The sequence below is a fragment of the Schistocerca nitens genome, chromosome 3 (assembly GCF_023898315.1).
Source record: "Schistocerca nitens isolate TAMUIC-IGC-003100 chromosome 3, iqSchNite1.1, whole genome shotgun sequence".
Classification (NCBI taxonomy): domain Eukaryota; kingdom Metazoa; phylum Arthropoda; class Insecta; order Orthoptera; family Acrididae; genus Schistocerca; species Schistocerca nitens.
In genome coordinates, this window is record NC_064616.1 from 220,174,021 (window position 1) to 220,192,837 (window position 18,817).

The window sequence follows — 18,817 nt, forward strand, 5'->3', positions numbered from 1 at the left end:
ATTTGCCTGGAGCGATCTAGGGAAATCACGGAAAACCTAAATCAGGATGACTGGACACGGGCTTGAACCGTCGTCCTCCTGAATGCGAGTCCAGTGTGCTAACCACTGCGCCACCTCACTCGGTCTGCCTCAGAAGAAATTCAGTTTCTAATTGTAATACTGTGTTAAGCTTTTGGCATAAGATTATACCTCTTAATGAGTAAAATACGACATGCATTTTTAATTTTTAGATTCAGCCACTTATTACAGAGAGTATTGAAAATCAAATTCTTGTTGCCCCTGGAAACTGTTAGATAGGCAACATACAACTGGTAATAAACAGCATACATCAGTAGTAACAAAATTTCATTTTTAAGTGGTTAATACATGTTATTTAAACTGGCTACTCATTTCAGTTGTTGTTTGTTGCAGTGCATTGAATGTCTGACATAGTCATTATGCTCACTTATTGAGTACATCTCTTTGTTCTTTGTCGTTGTAAAGTCTGTGTATTATTTACTCTTACTTTCAACAGTTATAATGGCAGTACAAATCACTCAAAGATAGTATTGAAGGAAGAGTGAAATACAGGAGTCAATGATAAGTAGCAGGATAATCAGAAGGAAAACTATAAAATTGCCATCGAAAATGTGATAGTGGAAATTGATGGCCTTTTGAGAGGAACTGTAAGCAAAAAAATAGTATGATGCTGGTTTCAGAAAGTCAACATCATTGGCTAAGATGGAATTTTTAAACATCCCATTGCCAAAAACACTACTACTGTGAAGGACAGACAATATTTTGATTATAAAACATTTGGTCTCGCATTTGTGTCAGCGCAGTGCATGTAAAATTAGGGAAGACTGAAGAGTCTTGCACTCTGAATTGTCTATTTTTTGTAGTGAGGTACTGAGACATAGTACCACATTGTAACGTCAACTACATACCTGAAAGCAGGGTCGTCAATGAAATACAACACTTAGCACTGGAAGCACATTTATAACAAACACCATTGTATAGCCAGCACAGAACTGAACCACCGAATGGAGAGTGCTGCAATTGAATATTCCAGAACAACAAACATTAGAACTTTCTAGAGTCTTCCAGAAATGATAAATATTACATAACAAATAAGTGGTGGTGGTTGAGTTTGAACTGGTGACCTGCAGCATGCCAGCCGGTGACGATAAGGACAAGGTAAGCAGGACAGTTTGTGTCATTGATCCCTCTACTGGAGAAATGGTGACGTGCTGTTTCAGAAGTTCTCATTGGAGTCAACTACATCACCCTGTGTCTGGATCTTGTCAATGGTCACTTATTGAGTACATCTCTTTGTTCTTTGTTGTTGTAAAGTCTGTGTATTATTTACTCTTACTTTCAACAGTTATAATGGCAGTACAAATCATTCAAAGATAGTGTTGAAGGAAGAGTGACATACAGGAATCAATGATAAGTAGCAGTATAATCAGAAAAAACTATAAAATTGCCATCGAAAATGTGATAGTGGAAATTGATGGCCTTTTGAGAGAAACTGTGTGGCTGCACTAGTGAATCCTCTGTTCAAGTCATCACATCCTCTTCACTATGATGAGTCTCGCAGTTAGGTCCTTCTCTCAAAGTTTTGTGATTGTCGAGTGGGTCATAAGTTTCCTTAAATGAGAATTCCCCATTGTTAATTTGCATCTCAGGACTTTAGAAGGGTTTCATACATGGACTTGAGCGACATCTCTTCACTTTTATTTTCTTGATGAGGGGTCATAATCCTTGACTTCATATGTGACGTCTGGCGAGTGATTAATGACATCATATGGCCCAGAGAAGTGCTTCAGTACAAAAACTCGAGGCTGTATTTCCTGGCTGGTGCTCGGTGTTACAGCACTCTTGGACTTTTTCCTGGGCATCGAGAGTCTGTATTTGAGCCAGCTGTATTGCTTCTTCGGTCTTAGTGATGAGGTGTTTCATGTACTCATCCTGCGTAACATCCAGTTGAAATGGGAACGGTGTATCCATTGTCATTTCCATCTTGTAACCATGGAGCAGAAAGAGCAACATGTAGGATGTGGTGTGTAGGTGCACAGTGTTACATGCAATGGTCATGACTGTCAGTATTGTATCTCCATCTGTCTGTTGACACCAACGTTCATCGAGAGCATACCTGCAAATGTCTTATTAAAGCCTTCTGTGAGGGCTTTCGTTTGTGGATGGTAGGCAGTTTTGCTATATCCATGAGTAGCTGGGTATCAGTGAAAGTGTTAGAACCAAGCAGAGAAATAGGTGAAACTGCAAGGCGGAAGGGCTGCCTGTAAAAGAGAACACATTAACAAACTCGAACCACTTGTGTATTTGGACTGAAATAACTTGCTGACCATAGATCTCCATTACCATCACTGGTGTTCAAGCCTCAGTACTCTTGTAGGAACAGGCCCACACAGCTTTGCCGGATGCATAACACTGGGAGGGACAGGAGTGAGGCTCTTACAAGGGCGACATCAGAAGATAAAGGAGGATCCACATTTGCTGCCCATGGAGTAGCTTGACAGAACTGCAATTGTCAGTGTGGTTTGATAAGTGCTCAGAAATGTGGTGAAAATCGACATAGTGGCAGAGGATTCAAAAGCTTTTTTCATTTGTTTTTTAAAAATCTGATTGAGATTTTTCACTTCATTATTTAAGGAAGAATCCAATGGAGCATTGCAGAAATATTTTATGCCAGTAGCCTTACGAAAACCTTTGAGGTGGATGCCATGAATTGTGTCCCATTGTCAGAGACCAATGTGCAAGGCAATGCTTCGATCGCTGAAACCAGGGCCAAGGCTATGAAGCTGTAAGGTTGGTGCTGGTCTCGGTGGACATCATTTGTACAACATGTGGGTACTTTGAGTAAGCATCCACGGCGAGCAAGCTCATTGATCCCAAAAATGGGCCAGTAAAATCAAGATGGATGTGACCCCATGGGAGGTGGGGGTAGGCCAGGGGCCAAAAGATTATGGAGATGCTGTCTGGTGCCAGGTGCATGCCATACAGCCACGGGGTTTCCTTGAAATATTACCATTGATTCCCACTCAGTACAAATGTTGGTGAGGTAACTCCATCAAGTGGGACATCCTCAAATGTCCCCAGTGCAGCAAGCTCAATACCCATTGTTGCAGTTCTGCCAGGATGACGACCTGGTGCATGTCAGTCTCATTCAAAAGAAAGACATCATCTACAAATGAGAACCTGTGAGAAACATGTTCTCAGGAACTGAGCTCAGTCACCAACCAGTGGGTCAGGTAATATGGCTAACTATGGGTGATATAGTGAAGGATCTGCCACAAGGTGGGGTTCCAGCATATGGCAACGGCAGCACAAGTGGTGGTAATGGGGAAATCGTCCAATGTATGTTCCCGCGTGATATTGATGTGAAGCGAGGACCTTCTGTTGGCTGAAATCAGGGTCTGTACCAGTGGGTAGATGTGACAATGTGTCAGCATTGGAATGCTGTGCCATGGGCTTATACAGGATGGTGTAATTGTATGCATTCAGGAACAATGCCCAGCACTGGAGGCATTGAGCTGTCTCCCCCGGGAGGCTGGAGCAGGATCCAGATAATGCCTCCACTGGCTTCCAATCTGTAATTAGAGTTAACTGCACCCTAAAAAGATAGACATGAAATTTTTTGATGGCGAACAGGTCACCAGTGCCTCTTTTTCGATCTGGGAATGGTTTTCCTGTGTAGGGGTTATTGTCTTGGACGCGTATGCCATTTGCTGTTCGGAGCCCGCTGCATTCCTGTGTGCTAAGACTGCCCTGATGGCATAGGCAGATGTGTTGGCTGCCAAAACCAATAGGTGACTGGAAGAGAATGATGTGAGGTAAGCAGCGGATTTGGAAATGGTGTTCTTTTGAATAAAAGTCCAGTCACAGGCAGTGGCCTATTTATAAGGCACACCCTTTTTACGCCACTCATTGAGGGTTGCACAGTGTGAACCACATGGGATGAGAAATTGGAATAATAGTTGATTTTGCCCAAAAACACTTCCAATTCAGTAAAATATGTCAGGCAGGGTATGCAATCTATTGTGGCAACATTCCAATCAGTGGGTCTGATTCCTCTTTGTCCAGTCAGTGCCCCAACTACTCTACTTCTGGCTGAAAAAAGCTGCATTTCTCCAAAAAACAATGCAGGCTGTATCCCAGAGAGTCATAAAAAGGCAGTGGAGGTTTTGCAAATGCTCCTGGTGGGAATGTCTTGTAACAATGGTATCATCCAAATAATTCATGCAAGCCAGAATATGCAGCATCAGCTGTTCCAGAAATCTTTGGAAATTGTAGGGGTTGAGGCAATGCCAGATGGGAGTCGCTTGTACTTATGTAATCCAAAAGGTGTGTTAATGGACAACAGTGTTCTGGGATTTCTCGTCTAAGGGTGACAGGAGGTAAGCATCATTGAGGTCATTCTTGGGGTAGTATTCACCTACAGGAAGTTTTGTGAAGAGGTCTCCCGGCCAGGGGATAGGATAAGTTTCCATCTGTGATTGGTCATTGATGGTAGCCTTGAAATCTCCACATAGTCGGAGAGCACCATTGGGCTTTCTGATGATGGCCAGTGGAGTGGCCCATGTAATGGAAAACCCAATCAACATAAAGGTGTTGAAACCAGACTTGTTGGTAGCAGATGGTAGGTTAATGACAAATAACGTAATGAGCCTCGTAACACATTTATAGACCACAGTGATCCATAAACTGTCCCCAAAGAGGAACAGAACTATATTCCTAGGGCACTAAATGCCATAAGGGCAAGGACAACTCGGTAAACCCTAGTTGTGCATACATTGGCTGCTTTATCAAAGAAATGGTGGTCCTTGTGTCCACCAGGAAAAGGGCATCATGACAAAGAATGTGAAACGTGAGAAATAATTTCTGCATATAGGGGTTGGCTGGAGGGACTACTGACTGCAGCACATGTACGTTGTCCAGTGCACTCATGGGGTGGGATGGGTTGCACGGCTTTGACAGACTGAACGGAGATGCCCCTCTTTGCCACAACTTGTGCAGGACCCCCAGCGATTTTGACAGTCTGGTCAGGAGTGGGCATAAAAACACTGTGGACATGAATGGAGCATCACCCACGACCATCATTGAGGGTCAACTGGAGGCTCCTGATGCCATAGAGATGTCAGACAATGACAAATCACAACATTATTGCAACCTGGGAGTTGTCCGATGTCTGTGATGCAGGGATGGAATGTGTGGTGGTGCATTAACTGACACAACTTGTGGCCTTGCTGTGAGTTGTTCATTAGCTGCCTGTGCAATTTCAAACAAAAGAGTGATGCGCAAAATGTCCTCCAATGATGGCTTATCCAGTTTCAATGCTTATGTGCGGACCTCTGGATTGGTTGCCAGTTGAACCATGAAATCATGAATCAAGGTGTCTGCATATGAAGCCTTGCAGTCTTGATTGGCACAAATGAAATCACATTTGCAGCTGAGGCCCTGCAAGTCAGTGACCCAGAAATGGGGTGATTGTCCAGGTTGTTTATGGTATTGGTGAAACTCGAGTCTGGAAGCAACGCAGGGAATAATAAGTAGTCAACAGAACTTTCCCTAACTACAATCATCTCTACCTTGTTTCATGGTTTTGTCGTCTACGCTGAAGTGTTTTTATAGAATAAACGAAAAAATTATTTAAATTGGCTTATTTAATACAGTTTAAGCAAATATAATTTAAGTTCGTAACATAATTGACACATATTTCCTAGTACCTCTCAGAAATTCATATGAGTTTTTATTATTAATTAAGTGCAAGTCTTAGGAGTAGAATTTAAGCAGTGTTCATTATTCCTTTTTTATGTAAATAATGAACTCTTTAAATTTAATAACTTTCAAATTACTGCCTATTAGGCTAAATCAGACATTTTTATAGTCAGGAAACTTGGTACTTTAAGTCAGTATAAATCAGTATCCAAGCAAAAGTTTATTAGTGCGGTCAAAATGTTTAGAGCATAGAATACAGCAAAATTTTAAGCATCCAGGTCTTCTGTAAAATATTTTTTTTTTCAACAGAACTAAATACACCATAGGAACCAACAAAATTTAAAATTAATGTCTGAATAATAAGGATTTAGAGTACATAGCCGGTAAAATAATTTTGATATTGTTAGGTAATTGTTGTCTAAAAGTGAACTGCAAAAAGAAAAAGAGCTAGCATTTATTTACTTTCGGAGTGAACCCAGAGCAAATGGAGATGTTCTGGTTTGTTACATACCAGATTATGTAAGATTTTATACTATAAGCACAGTATCTACTTTTTCTCAAGTTTAGGATGTTATTTATTAAGCTGTTAATGAAAAACGATGTCTTTAAAATCTGACATAATTGTTCCACCTTGTTAAATGTTTGCAGCATAGACCTGAAGATTTAGATGTTACTCGGCCAAGAAAAAGAATGAAGCGTTCCTTGCCAAGAGAAAGAGTGATGCATCATGTACCAATTATAGACAGACAAACAGAATTGACTTTTACAAGACAGAATCTGGATGTAGATATGCACAAAGAGTATGAGGTATGTCAATTTATGTAACTGCATTGTCAGATCAGATATATTTATCTCAAAAAAATTTGATTCTTCATTGTGTTTCCTGTCAGCAAAATTAATGACTCTCGTTAGGGAAGGAATTTTAATTTAAATGTTTCAATTTAGTGTCTCCAGAAAACCAACATAGATTCTTTTAGTCACTCGTGGTTTAGTATGAGACATAAATTTTTCTACTCATTTTTATCAAAATAGTAGTCCCTCAATAGTCTGTTTATTCTTCAAAAAAATAGGTCTTAACAAATACATGCAGGTCCTATGGTAAATTAATTGTCAGCTCATGATATGCAGATACTCGCAATCTTCTCCAGTTATCACCTGAGTTGTAGCATTATCGTGAAGCAATGTTTCTACGATTTATGAACCTGTCATTTCTGGGACTTGATGGAACTTGTTTCTAATGTGATGTGCATACTGATGAGTACTTACACACTCTTAGTTAAAACCTTAACAATATATGAGAACACAGTTTTATTGGCAAATTTTGCTAATGAAATCTTCCCAGGTTATCAGCTGAGTTGATATATTGTGTTGAAGCAATGTTTCAACAAGTTTTCAACCTGTCACTTCAGGGAACTTGTTGAAAGTAATGCTGCCACTCATACAGAAAAATCAATTATAAAATTAGAGGATAATCGATTATCAGTTATATTTTAAAAAATGGTATACATATACAGATTGCCTCATATTTGTTAATACCAGTGTGTGTAACATTAACTTGGTTTGGTTAAACACAACATATGTGATGATGATCGTCACAAATCACAAGGCCACATCTTTTCAATGTCTTATTGGAAACATCATCATCTATTTCCAACAACTTTTCATTCTTGGGGGAATTGGTGGTTTTTCAATATTTAAAATGAGAATGTGGGATAAACTTCATCATTTTCTTTACTTCAAATAAGAATGTGAGAATACTCTTTATTTCAATAAATTTCCATATGTTACTTCTTCAGTCTGCCACTTCACTCTTTTTAAATAATGGAGCCATGGCGCATGCATTCCATTCTACAGCTATAGATAGTCCTTATTCGCAATTGTGAATTTATTTGATATGTTTTGTATCGGCTGTGGTTGCCGCAGTGCTCATGTCCAAAGGAACTTTGCACCGTAATCAGAATAACACAGGCACTGCAAAATCGTATTTATTGGCCGATACTGGGCAAGCAACTTTAAGGTACAATGTCTGACCTGTATGGGAATATACACAATGGGTGTATGAGTACAGGTCATTGACACATCGTTGATGACATATGGAAGTTTGGGTCTGGCCTTGAGTCATGTACGAACAGCCAGATGGTAAGGTGACCGCTCGTGATAAGCAGAAATCCGGGTTTGAGTCATGGTCCCGCACAAACTTTCATTGTTGTCATTCCATTCTACAGCTAATGGTAGTCCTTATTCACAATTGGGAATTTATTTTAAATATTATGTATGGTTAGTTTTGAAATATGAGAGAAGAGATTGGCTCTATTATTTAAAAAGAGTGAAGTGGCAGACTGAAAAAGCAATACACGGAAATTTGTTGAAATAAAGAGTATTCCCAAATTCTCTTTTGAAGTAAGGAAAATCATGAAGTTTATCCCACACTCTCTTTTTAAATATTGGAAAACTACCAACCTTCAAAGATAAAAAGTTGTTGGAAACAGCTGATGATGTTTCTAATAATACACTGAAAAGATGTGGCCTTGAGATGATCTACATCATATATGTTGTGCTTAACCAAACCAAGTTAATGTTACAGACACAGGTATCAACAAATATGAGGTAATCTCTATGTGTATACCATTTTAAAAATATAATTGATAATAGATTATCCTCTAATTTTATAATTGATCATTTTGGATGAAATAGAACATGTAGTATGAGAAAAGACAACTATACACTGTATAGAAAGGTAATGAGCAGTGGGTAGCAACATAGGTACTGTATTTACTTGAATTTAAGCCGCGCTTTTTTTCCGGTTTTTGTAATCCAAAAAACCGCCTGCGGCTTAGAATCAAGTGCAAAGTAAGCGGAAGTTCTGAAAAGTGTTGGTAGGTGCTGCTGCAACTAACTTTTGCCGTCGAATATATGAGCGCTACACAGGCATGCTTTGCAGGCACCAAGAGAAATACTGGCACCAAAACCTCTGTGTCAGCAAATAAATTAAAAGAAAAGGTATAAGTACGTAAACATAATGCCGTGTATTCTTTCGTGTTTGCTGCTATCTCATGTAAATCCTGTCTGCCTAATAAGCTACGAAACTAGAGTGAGACAGCAGCAAACACGGAAGAATATACATATCATGTCATGTTTATATTCGTATTATTCGTATGCTGAATAGTGATAGTCAGAAATGAAGCACGGCAACTGACTAGATTTTTAAATCTAAGATGACCCTAATTTCTGTGCAGAATGTAATGTACTAAAGAGGCGTCTGCAAAGATTTTCAAACAGAGAAAAATTTTCATTAAACTCTCGTTCAGAACATCTTTTATCATATGCAGTATATTATTTGGTTCTTGTTGATCATTATGAAAGAAAGCAGCAGTGTAAGTAACAACAAATAGCACTCTCTTGCCTTTGTTTCGCTTATGAGACAATTCCTCTCCTTTTTTATTGTAAGCGACAGTAGCGCGCACAAAAGCAAGCCATGCCGCGAGCGGCTACAGGTCGTAAACACTCATTATCAGAATGCAACAATCAATGCATGACACAGTACAATAATGCAGTTTCAGCTTAGAGTGACGTAAACACCTATAACAAAGAGAACGGCACTTATCAGATCAAAGTACAATAAGCAATCGATTCAAACCAGATACGGACGGGACGCCTGATACATAGCAATGGCTACTTTGTAAGTCTTAACTGTTAAGCTTACAACTCGAACCAAACTACTGTAGCTGTATCTTCATCCATTCGACCTAAATTGTGTCTCATGTTACAGTGGAACAACTTTGTTTCGATTTGGAAGTGTGGTCTAAGACTTTTGTCTCACCTTGAATTTCGAGTCTCAAATTCCAGGTGCGGTTGGATTCTGGAAAATAATTTTTCCTTGATTTCGAGTCTCATTTTTCAGGTGCGGCTTAGATTCGAGTGCGGCTTAGATTCGAGTAAATACGGTAAGTTGTTTATGACTGCAGTTCTCTCTCTCACACACACAAACGCACACACACAGAACAGTTGTGTATTGTTACGGTGAGGTCAGTTGTGTAGTCATGAGAATTTTTGTTCGTTCTAATCACTCTGTGTGTGTGTGTGTGGGGGGGGGGGGTAGAGAGAAAACTTTGGAAAGTCAGGAACTTTTACTTTCAGTGACATTTTGACACAGGTGTAAAGTGCTAAAATGACTTACCGTTGCATTTGACTGTCAGATGTAACACAGTGTTAGAGATGCTATGTTTCCGTGGAATTGAAAGGAATTTATAGTTAAACGTATATCACATTTATTAATGATATTATATTTTTATATGAGATACTAATTGTTTAAGAAACAGGATATAGAAATTTATACAATATTGTTCAAGTAATTTGCAAAGGGATGATCAGTCAATTCACGGGAAAAAATTTAAAACGGAATTTCCATAACTGTGAGTCCTTTCCTCTTCTTACTGTAAATGTAATTATCTTATGTAAATGTATCTTAACTAAACTTTTTTGAGACACAATGCTGACTTAGTTTTTTTCATATTTATATGAGTGTTACAAAAATTATTGCGTAACATGATGAAGATATGAAGCATAATATGTTCCAAACAACTCAACATACTATAAACCACCACAAATTTATTTCTTTGCATAACTGCAAAATCGTGATTGCACTGTATGTTACACTTGCCAACTTTTTCAATTCTTGAATAATTTTAGATTCTTATTTTTGCAGTCATAAAGTTCTCAATCATGATACTGTGATTCAATTAATTTTGTGTAACATGAATTAGTTCATGAGATATCATGAATTTTGTAAGTTCATTACTGTGCAAAAATTAAGAAGCAAAAATTTAATGAATTTGAGTGTGTGTGTGTGTGTGTGTGTTCCCCCCCCCCCCCCCCCCCCCCCCCCCAATTAACATTAAATCCGTGAACAGTTTCATACCTGCTGCACAACAAGTATGTTATTTTGGAATTTCAGTTTACAGTGTTAGTAGACCACAAATGAAAGAATACATCAAGGAATGGAAATATTTCAGATGCTTTTCTGGAGAAAATTATAAATGATATATTTCTGAAAATTAATTACATGTTTCATAAATTATAATTATATAGCCTTTAGATTTCCAAGGATGCTCTTATCCAGTTTTTGTACTGTAAAAATTATAACATAATTTATAAACATTGTATACCAACAGGAATCTACTCTAATAATAATGAAAAGAGAGAGAGAGAGAGAGAAAGAGAGAGAGAGAGAGAGAGAGAGAGAGAATAGAAAGTTGAAAGTGCAGTGAGGACAGACATTCACATGCATGTCAACTAGAAAAATCGTATTGGTGATCAGATAATGTGATCACTTTAAGCATGCAAACAAACAAAGAAACAAACAAAAAATGCTTCCTTGCTTTGTATCTTAGTGTACTGCAGTGTGGAAGTGTGGCTGAGTCACATGTTGTTATTGCTTTCACAACTATACTTGTAATAGAAATTGACATGTTTGTTTGTTAACCAGCTCTTCTGACAAGACATTTATGGTAGATCTTGCATGCATATCGCAGTGAATTTGCCATTACATGAGAGTGAAAGTTTCCAAAAAGTTTAAAATTGACAGTGGGATATCAGTAATTTAAATGTCCATGCTTATATATCACCTGAGATGGACATGCCAGTTACCAGTCTTATAAATAAAGTATACTCATTATCGCAGCTTAATATCTACCAACAATATGTCTTATACAATGTATGTAAGCTGTGGAGCCCACGACACATAAGATTTTTGCAATAACTGTCATTTTGAGAACAAAGAAGTCAATTAATATAAGTTCATGTATTTTCAGTATTGTTATTTAGTCCTAAGCTAACTCTTCAGATGTACAGAATGCATTCATTGTATAAAAGAGAATAATTCAAAAAATGTAGTCTACATTTACATTTGTGTCTCTGCTCTGTTATCCACTATAAAGTACAGTTACTTAGTAAGTTACATGTTCCATAGATCGTATTCACAATAAATGTTATGATATGAAACATGTCAACTGAATAAATATAGAACACACGTTAATGAAAATATTAATGTGGCTACATGCTGACCATTTAGACTTTTTTCTGTATACATGCTTGATAATTATTACTCAGGAATTTCTATACAGTGCAGGAATTGTTATGGAGACTGAAGTGATTGTCAATGAGTTTTGTAGCTGTATATCTGTGCCAAAGTTAGATTCATTAAACAGCAGTGCAGATTATTTTTTCCTTCTAGTGATGTGAATATCTCTGTTACTCTTGAACTCAGATGGATTGTTGGTAAAAGTGTGTAAACCCCACACATAATTTTAGTTACTTTCTTTTGGGCAATGGATACATTTACCTAAGTGAAATGTTAACCATGATGAGAGCATTGTAAAAGACAGTTTATGTATAGCAGATACTATTAATAATTACTTTTTAAAACTATCCAAGATAATTAGCTGAACTAGTTCAGTAGAGACAGCAAAACAATACACTGAAAAAGCAATGCAGATGACATTTAGTGAAATAAAAATTAATTTCCCATTCCCATCTCAAATAAAAATTTGTGCAGTGCAATATATAATGTTCTTAGTCACGTGGGTAATACCTCATTAATTCAGAGTGTTTTCCCAGACTGATCAAAATGTACCATATTTGACCATCAATAAAAGAGTGAGTCCACAGATGTCAATGACAGCTCTCCAGTGTCATTCCTTACATCTATTTTTGAGCAGGTAATGTACTCAAGGATTGTCAGCCAGTGTCCAGTAATGGGATACTTGGCCAGTCACAGGTTGGATTTCTAAAGGATGACTCTATAGAGGCAGCTATTTATTCATTAACTGAACACATAATAAAGCCTTTAAATGATAAAATATGACCAGTGGGGATCTTCTGTAACTGGAGGAGACTAGTTTTTAACGTCCCATTGACAATGAGGTGATTAGAGACGGAGCACAAGCTCAGATTAGAGAAAGATGGGGAAGAAAATCGCTGTGCCCTTTCAAAGGAACTGTCCCAGCATTTGCCTGAAATGTTTTAGGGAAATCATGGAAAACCTGAATCAGGATGTCCGGACGTCTGTTTGAACTGTCGTCTTCCTGAATGCAAGACCTGTGTGCTAACCAATGCACCATATTGCTTGGTGATATTCTGTAACATATCAAAGGCATTGGATAGTGCCATTTGTATTATTATATTACAGAAGTTGTTTTTATTGAATATGTAGTTCAGCACATGCCTGGTATAGATCTTATTTAAGAAACAGTATGAGGACAGTTACCCTAGGCAGTTTGAGTAATACAAAGAGGGACACCACGTCATCAGTGTGGGGAGAAATTACAGTGGGAGTCCCATGGGCTTGGGTCATTGGCCCACTACCATTCTTGTTTTATGTTCATGGTACCTTGTTTTATTTGTATCTGGAAGCTGACTTAGTCATGTTTGTAGATTATACAAGCATTGTTGTGAAGCTGAGAAAAGAAGCAGCAATAGAGAAAATAGTAAATGGTATATTTGTGAAAGTTGTTGACTGGATTTGCATGAATGGGCTAACTATAAATGTTGAAAAAGGAAAGCTCATCCAGTTTCGTATTGTAAAAAATATCCAACCACCTATTAACCTAATATATCAGCAAGAAATAATAAACAAAGTAGAAAGTTCGAAGTTCTTAGGTATGCTTGCTGATGAGAACTTAACACTGGAAAAACCATACAGTAGACATTTTAAAATGTTTAGGTTCAGCTGTTGTTATGATCTTCAGCCTGAAGACTGGTTTGATACAGCTCTCCATGTTGCTATATCCTGTGCAAATCACTTCATCTCTGAGTAACTACAGCAACCTACATCTTTATGAATCTGCTTACTGTATTCATCTGTTGGTCCTCTACAGTTTTTACCCCCTCATCCGATCCCTTCTTTTGGCTGAGTTGTGCCACAGTCTGAAGACTGGTTTGGTTCTGTTCAGTACTTCCTCATTGGTTATGTGATCAATCCATATGATCTTCAGCAGTCTTCTGTAACGCCACCTTTTGAAATATTCTATTCTCATTTTATCTAAACTGCTTATTGTCCATGTTTCACTTCCAAATGTGGCTACATTCCAGGAAAGATTTCCTAACACTTGAATCTATATTCATTATTAATAAATTGCTCTTCAGAAATGTTTCTCTTACCATTGTCAGTCTACAATTTATATCCTCTCTGCTTCAGCCATCAGCAGTTATTTTGCTGCCCAAATAGCAAAACTCATCTACTACTTCAAATGTCTCATTTCCTAATCTGATTCCCATAGCATCACCCGATTTAATTCAACTACATTCCATTATCGTTGTTTTGCTTTTGTTGATGTTCATCTTATATCCTCCTTTCAGTAAACTGTCCACTCTGTTCAACTGCTCTTCCAAGTTCTTTGCTGTCTCTGACAGAATTACGATGTCATCGGCAAACCTCAAGAGTCTTTATTTCTTCTCCTGAACTTTAATTCCTGCCCCAGATTTTCCCTTGGTTGGCTTTACTGCTTGTTCAATGTACATATTGAATAATATCGGGGATAGGCTACAACCCTATGTTACACTCTATTCAACTACTGCCTCCTATTTGTCCTCCTCAACTCTTATAACTGCCATTACCCCTGCTACCTACAGAATTTCAAATTTCCAGTCAGCATTGTCAAAAGCTTTCTCTAAGTCTACAAATGCTATAAATGAAGGTTTGCCTTTCCTTAACCTATCTTCTGAAATAAATTGTAGGCTCAGAATTGCCTCACGTGTTGCTACATTTCCGTGGAATCCATACTGATCTTCCCCGAGGTTGGCTTCTACCAGTTTTACCAATCATCTGTAAAGAATTCATGTTAGTACTTTCCAACCATGACTTATTAAACTGATACTTCAGAAATTTTCACACCTGTCAGCAACTCCTTTCTTTGTAATTGGGATTACTACATGCTTTTTGAAGTCTGAGAGTGTTTTACCTGTCATACATCTTGCAGACCAGGTGGAAGAGTTTCATCAAGGCTTGCTCTCCCAAGGCTATAATTAATTCTGACGGAATATAGTCTACCCCTGGGGCCTTGTTTTAACTTAGATCTTTCAGAACTTTGTCAAATTCTTCTTGCAGTATCATATCTCCCATCTCATCATCATTCACGTCCACTTCCCTTTCTATAATATTGATTTAAAGTTAATCTTCCTTGTAAAGACCCTCTATATACTCCTTTCGACTTTCCCTTCTCTGCTTAGGACTGGTTTGCCATCTTGTGTTCTTGATATTCATACAGCTGCTCCTCTTCTCTCTAAAGACCTCTTTAATTTTCCTTTGTGGTATCTATCTTTGCTTATGTGAAATATGCTTCTAACTCTTCCATTTTTTCAGTAGCCATTCCTGCTTAGCAATTTTTCACTTTCTCTCAATCTTTGCTTTCTGCAAAGTTCTACCAAGTGGCTTCCTTTTTCATTCCTTTCCCCCAGTCCATATTCACCTACAATTTTTCTTTCTTTTCCTTTTCCTACTGTCGAATTCCAGTGCTCCATCACAACTAAATTTTCACCTCCTTTAACTATCTGTATAATTTCTTTTATCTCATCATACATTTCTTCAGTCTCTTCATCATCTGCGGAGCTAGTTGGCATGTAAACTTGTACTACTGTAGTACAATGTGTATCTTGGAAATGGTAATGTGTTCACTATGCTGTTCATAATACCTTACCCACATTCGTGTTTTATTATTCATTATTAAACCCACTTCTGCATTACCTCTATTTGACTTTGTATTTATAATCCTGTATTTACCTGACCAGAAGTCATGTTCCTCCTGCCACCAAACTTCACTAATTCCCACTATATCTAACTTCAGTCTATCCGTTTCCCTTTTTAAATTTTCTAACCTGCCCTATTAAGGGATTTAACATTCCGATCTGTAGAATGCCAGTTTTGTTTCTCCTGATGACGATGTCCTCCTGAGTAGTCCCTGCCCAGAAATCCGAATGGGGGACTATTTTACCTAAGAGGACACCATCATCATTTAACCATAGAGTACAGCTGCATGTCCTCGGGAAACATTATGGGTGTAATTTCTCCTTACTTTCAGCCAGCACACAAGATAGTTTTGGTTGATGTTACAAGGCCAAATCAGTCAATCATCCAGACTGTTGCCACTGCAACTACTGAAAAGGCTGGTGCCCCTATTCAGGAACCACACTTTTGCCTGTCCTCTCAACAGATACCCCTCTGTTGTGGTTGCACCTACAGTATGGCTGTCTGTATCATTCAGGCATGCAAGCCATCTCACTGATGGCAAGTTCCATGGTCCATGAGTGGGAGGTTCAGCTGTTTTGCATATTTTCATTCACTGATGTTTTATGAGGTAAATAGCAGAGGGCATTTTTTATTATTCCATTCATGGAAGGTGTGTGGGACGTCGAATTATAACACCTCTCTGAATGCTATTATTAGTCATAATTTTATTTTCAAGGTCTCTAGGAGAGCAATATGAAAGGGTCTGAAGAATATTCATAGATTCCATCTTTGAAGCCAGTTTTTGAAATTGTCTAAGTAAGTCCTTGTGAAGCAGTTGACAACACAGAGATCTTTGTTAGCCTTTACTGCCAGCCTGCCACAAACAAATGCTTATAACAAAAGAACTCAGCATTTTATGTTGTTGGGTAAATACACAATCAATCCTCACCATTTCATGAACAGCACTGAGTTGTATGGCGCATGCAGCCAAATGTTTCCTGTGCAGCAGGAAGACATAATCTGGACTATCAACACGTGGACACCACAAGGAAAGATGCAATGTGTGCAATGGTTAGCAGAGTTTATATCAGTAACACATGTTCAGCAGTGTGCAAGAAGAGAATGGAACATGGTTCCTCCCAGACACCCATTTATCAATGGGACAGATCTCTTTGAGAAATGGGCCATTTCATTTCAGATGCTGAAAAACATCCTAAAATGCTTGGAAATGAGGAGACCATGGACTGTGTGTGCGAAGCATTCGGTAGAAGCTCACGTAAATCCATTAAACAACATATTTGGGAACTAGCTGTCCCCCATTCGACGGTGCATGACATTGTGCACAAACGTCTCCAGTTTCGTGATTACAAACTCCAGCTTAACATCACATTAAGCTGGAGGATCATCACAGTTGATGTGATTTTGCTGTTGAAATGTTGCATCATATAGATGTCAACAATGACTACCTCAGTGCAGTGCTGTCAGTTATGAATGTACCTTCCACATCTGTGACAAAGGTAACTGTCATAATGGTCGAATATGGGAAAGTGAGACTCTAGGAGAAGTGACTGAGTTTGAAAGGGACACACTAAAAGTTAATTTGTGGTTGGGACTATGTAAACATGGTCTTGACATGTTGGCAAACTATGCTGTTCCACAGATGCCACCCGACATAATTTTCCAGCAAGATAGTGCTCCACCCCACTATCATTGGGGATGTTACCACATTTCTTCATGAGATGTTTCCTAAGTGTGGGGTGGGAAGGGGGGCGGGGCTCCCATTGTTTGGCTCCCTTGAACGACTGCTTACATGTGTTCTGGGATGTGTTAATTACTTTGTCTTTACTAATATTGTTCCAAGATGGCCGCCGAGTAAGTGACGCCAGAAACCATTTCCAGAAAGTTAAGTGATTTAGACAGGAATATAATTTAGTTTAACACCGACAACAAATTAAATACGTGCATTAGTGTATCGTTTAGTCTTGCCATTAAAGGTTTGACTTTTCTTTGCGTATTTTTTCAGAAAACACGAAAAGATCGTAACTTCGCGAAGTCGCGTTTAGGCTTAAATTTTGTAAACGTGTTTGTTTCTTGTTTCACGGTAATTTAACTAGTTTCTCGGTAACAAAGAAGTAAACTACCGTAAATAGCGTATAACTTCATTGTTTTAATACAGATTTCAGAAAAACAGCGTAACTTTATATCAGAAACTTGGTTATATACATTTGTTTATAGGCCTAATTCTCGTAACGTTTTTGGAGAATCAAAGTTAAAGTATCTCGTTTAATTGTCCTTTTTTCATTCCATCGAGTGAAATATATAACAAATAGCGTATACCTTCATTGTTTTAATACAGATCTCAGAAAAACAGCGGAATTTTAAATCAGAAACTTGCTTATATACATTTGTGAATAGGCTTAATTCTTGTAACGTCTTTTTTGATTTTCGGTAATTTAATTGATTTATTCTAGCTAAAGTATTATTTTTGCCATGAGTGAGAAGTGCCTGACTTGCCGTAGAATTGTTAGTTCCGGGGTTTGGTGTGATGGATGCAGTAGTGTTTTTTTCACTGGGGGGACTGCAGTGGCGTGGGTGTCGGGAAAGTGGATCAGGCTCATCAGTGGTTATGTAGGATTTGCAGCAGAGATAGGAAGATAGTGGAACAGGAGGGGAAAATTGCTGCCCTTCAGGCTGAGCCAGATCAGGATAGGGAAGATCTGGACAGGTTAAGGAGGGAGAAGGGCAAAGAGAGGTGGGAAGTGGCAACAGGTAGCAGAAGGAACAGGCCTGGAACTAAGTCTGACAGTTTTGTGGTGAATGTCAAAAATAAGTTTGACCTGTTGCTTCAGTTAGAAACTGATGAGCCTCAAGCAGAGGTAGGTGTAGACAGGACACAACAAACTTTCAATAGGAAATTGAAAAAGAATGTAGGAAAGTCATCGAAAAGGAAGAAAGTTTTGTTGTTAGGCAGTTCTCATGCCAGAGGTGTAGGCCAACTTCTGCAGGAGGAATTAGGACCAGAATACCAGGTCACAAATTTTTCCAAACCAAGTGCTAGTCTGGATCAGGTGACAGAGGATTTAGGTTCACTCTGTAAAGGATTTACCAGGGAAGACACCGTGGTTATTGTGGGAGGGCCAGGGAACAGCATCGACAGAGATCCTGGGTACAGTATAGAGAGTGACCTGGTAAAGATTGCGTTGGCATCGAGACACACCAATGTTGAATTTGTATCTGTCCTGAGATGCCATGACCGGCCTCATTTGAACTCTTCTGTTGGGAGAGTTAATTTGGAGTTGGAACGGCTGCTTGGGTCGGGTGCGGGGGCTCATATTGGTGTGGTTCCTGTTGATTATCTCAGTAGGTGGGACTATACCA

General features: G+C 38.5%; 1 protein-coding gene across 1 annotated transcript in view; it reads left to right on the forward strand.

Annotated features, from left to right (window-relative positions):
• The window catches only part of LOC126249154 (uncharacterized), a 325,728-nt gene that overhangs the window by 126,065 nt on the left and 180,846 nt on the right, over positions 1 to 18,817 (forward strand). Inside the window, exon 8 of the mRNA XM_049950809.1 lies at positions 6,367 to 6,525. Coding sequence (XP_049806766.1) covers positions 6,367 to 6,525 — 159 coding nt within the window. The remainder of the gene's footprint in view (positions 1 to 6,366; positions 6,526 to 18,817) is intronic.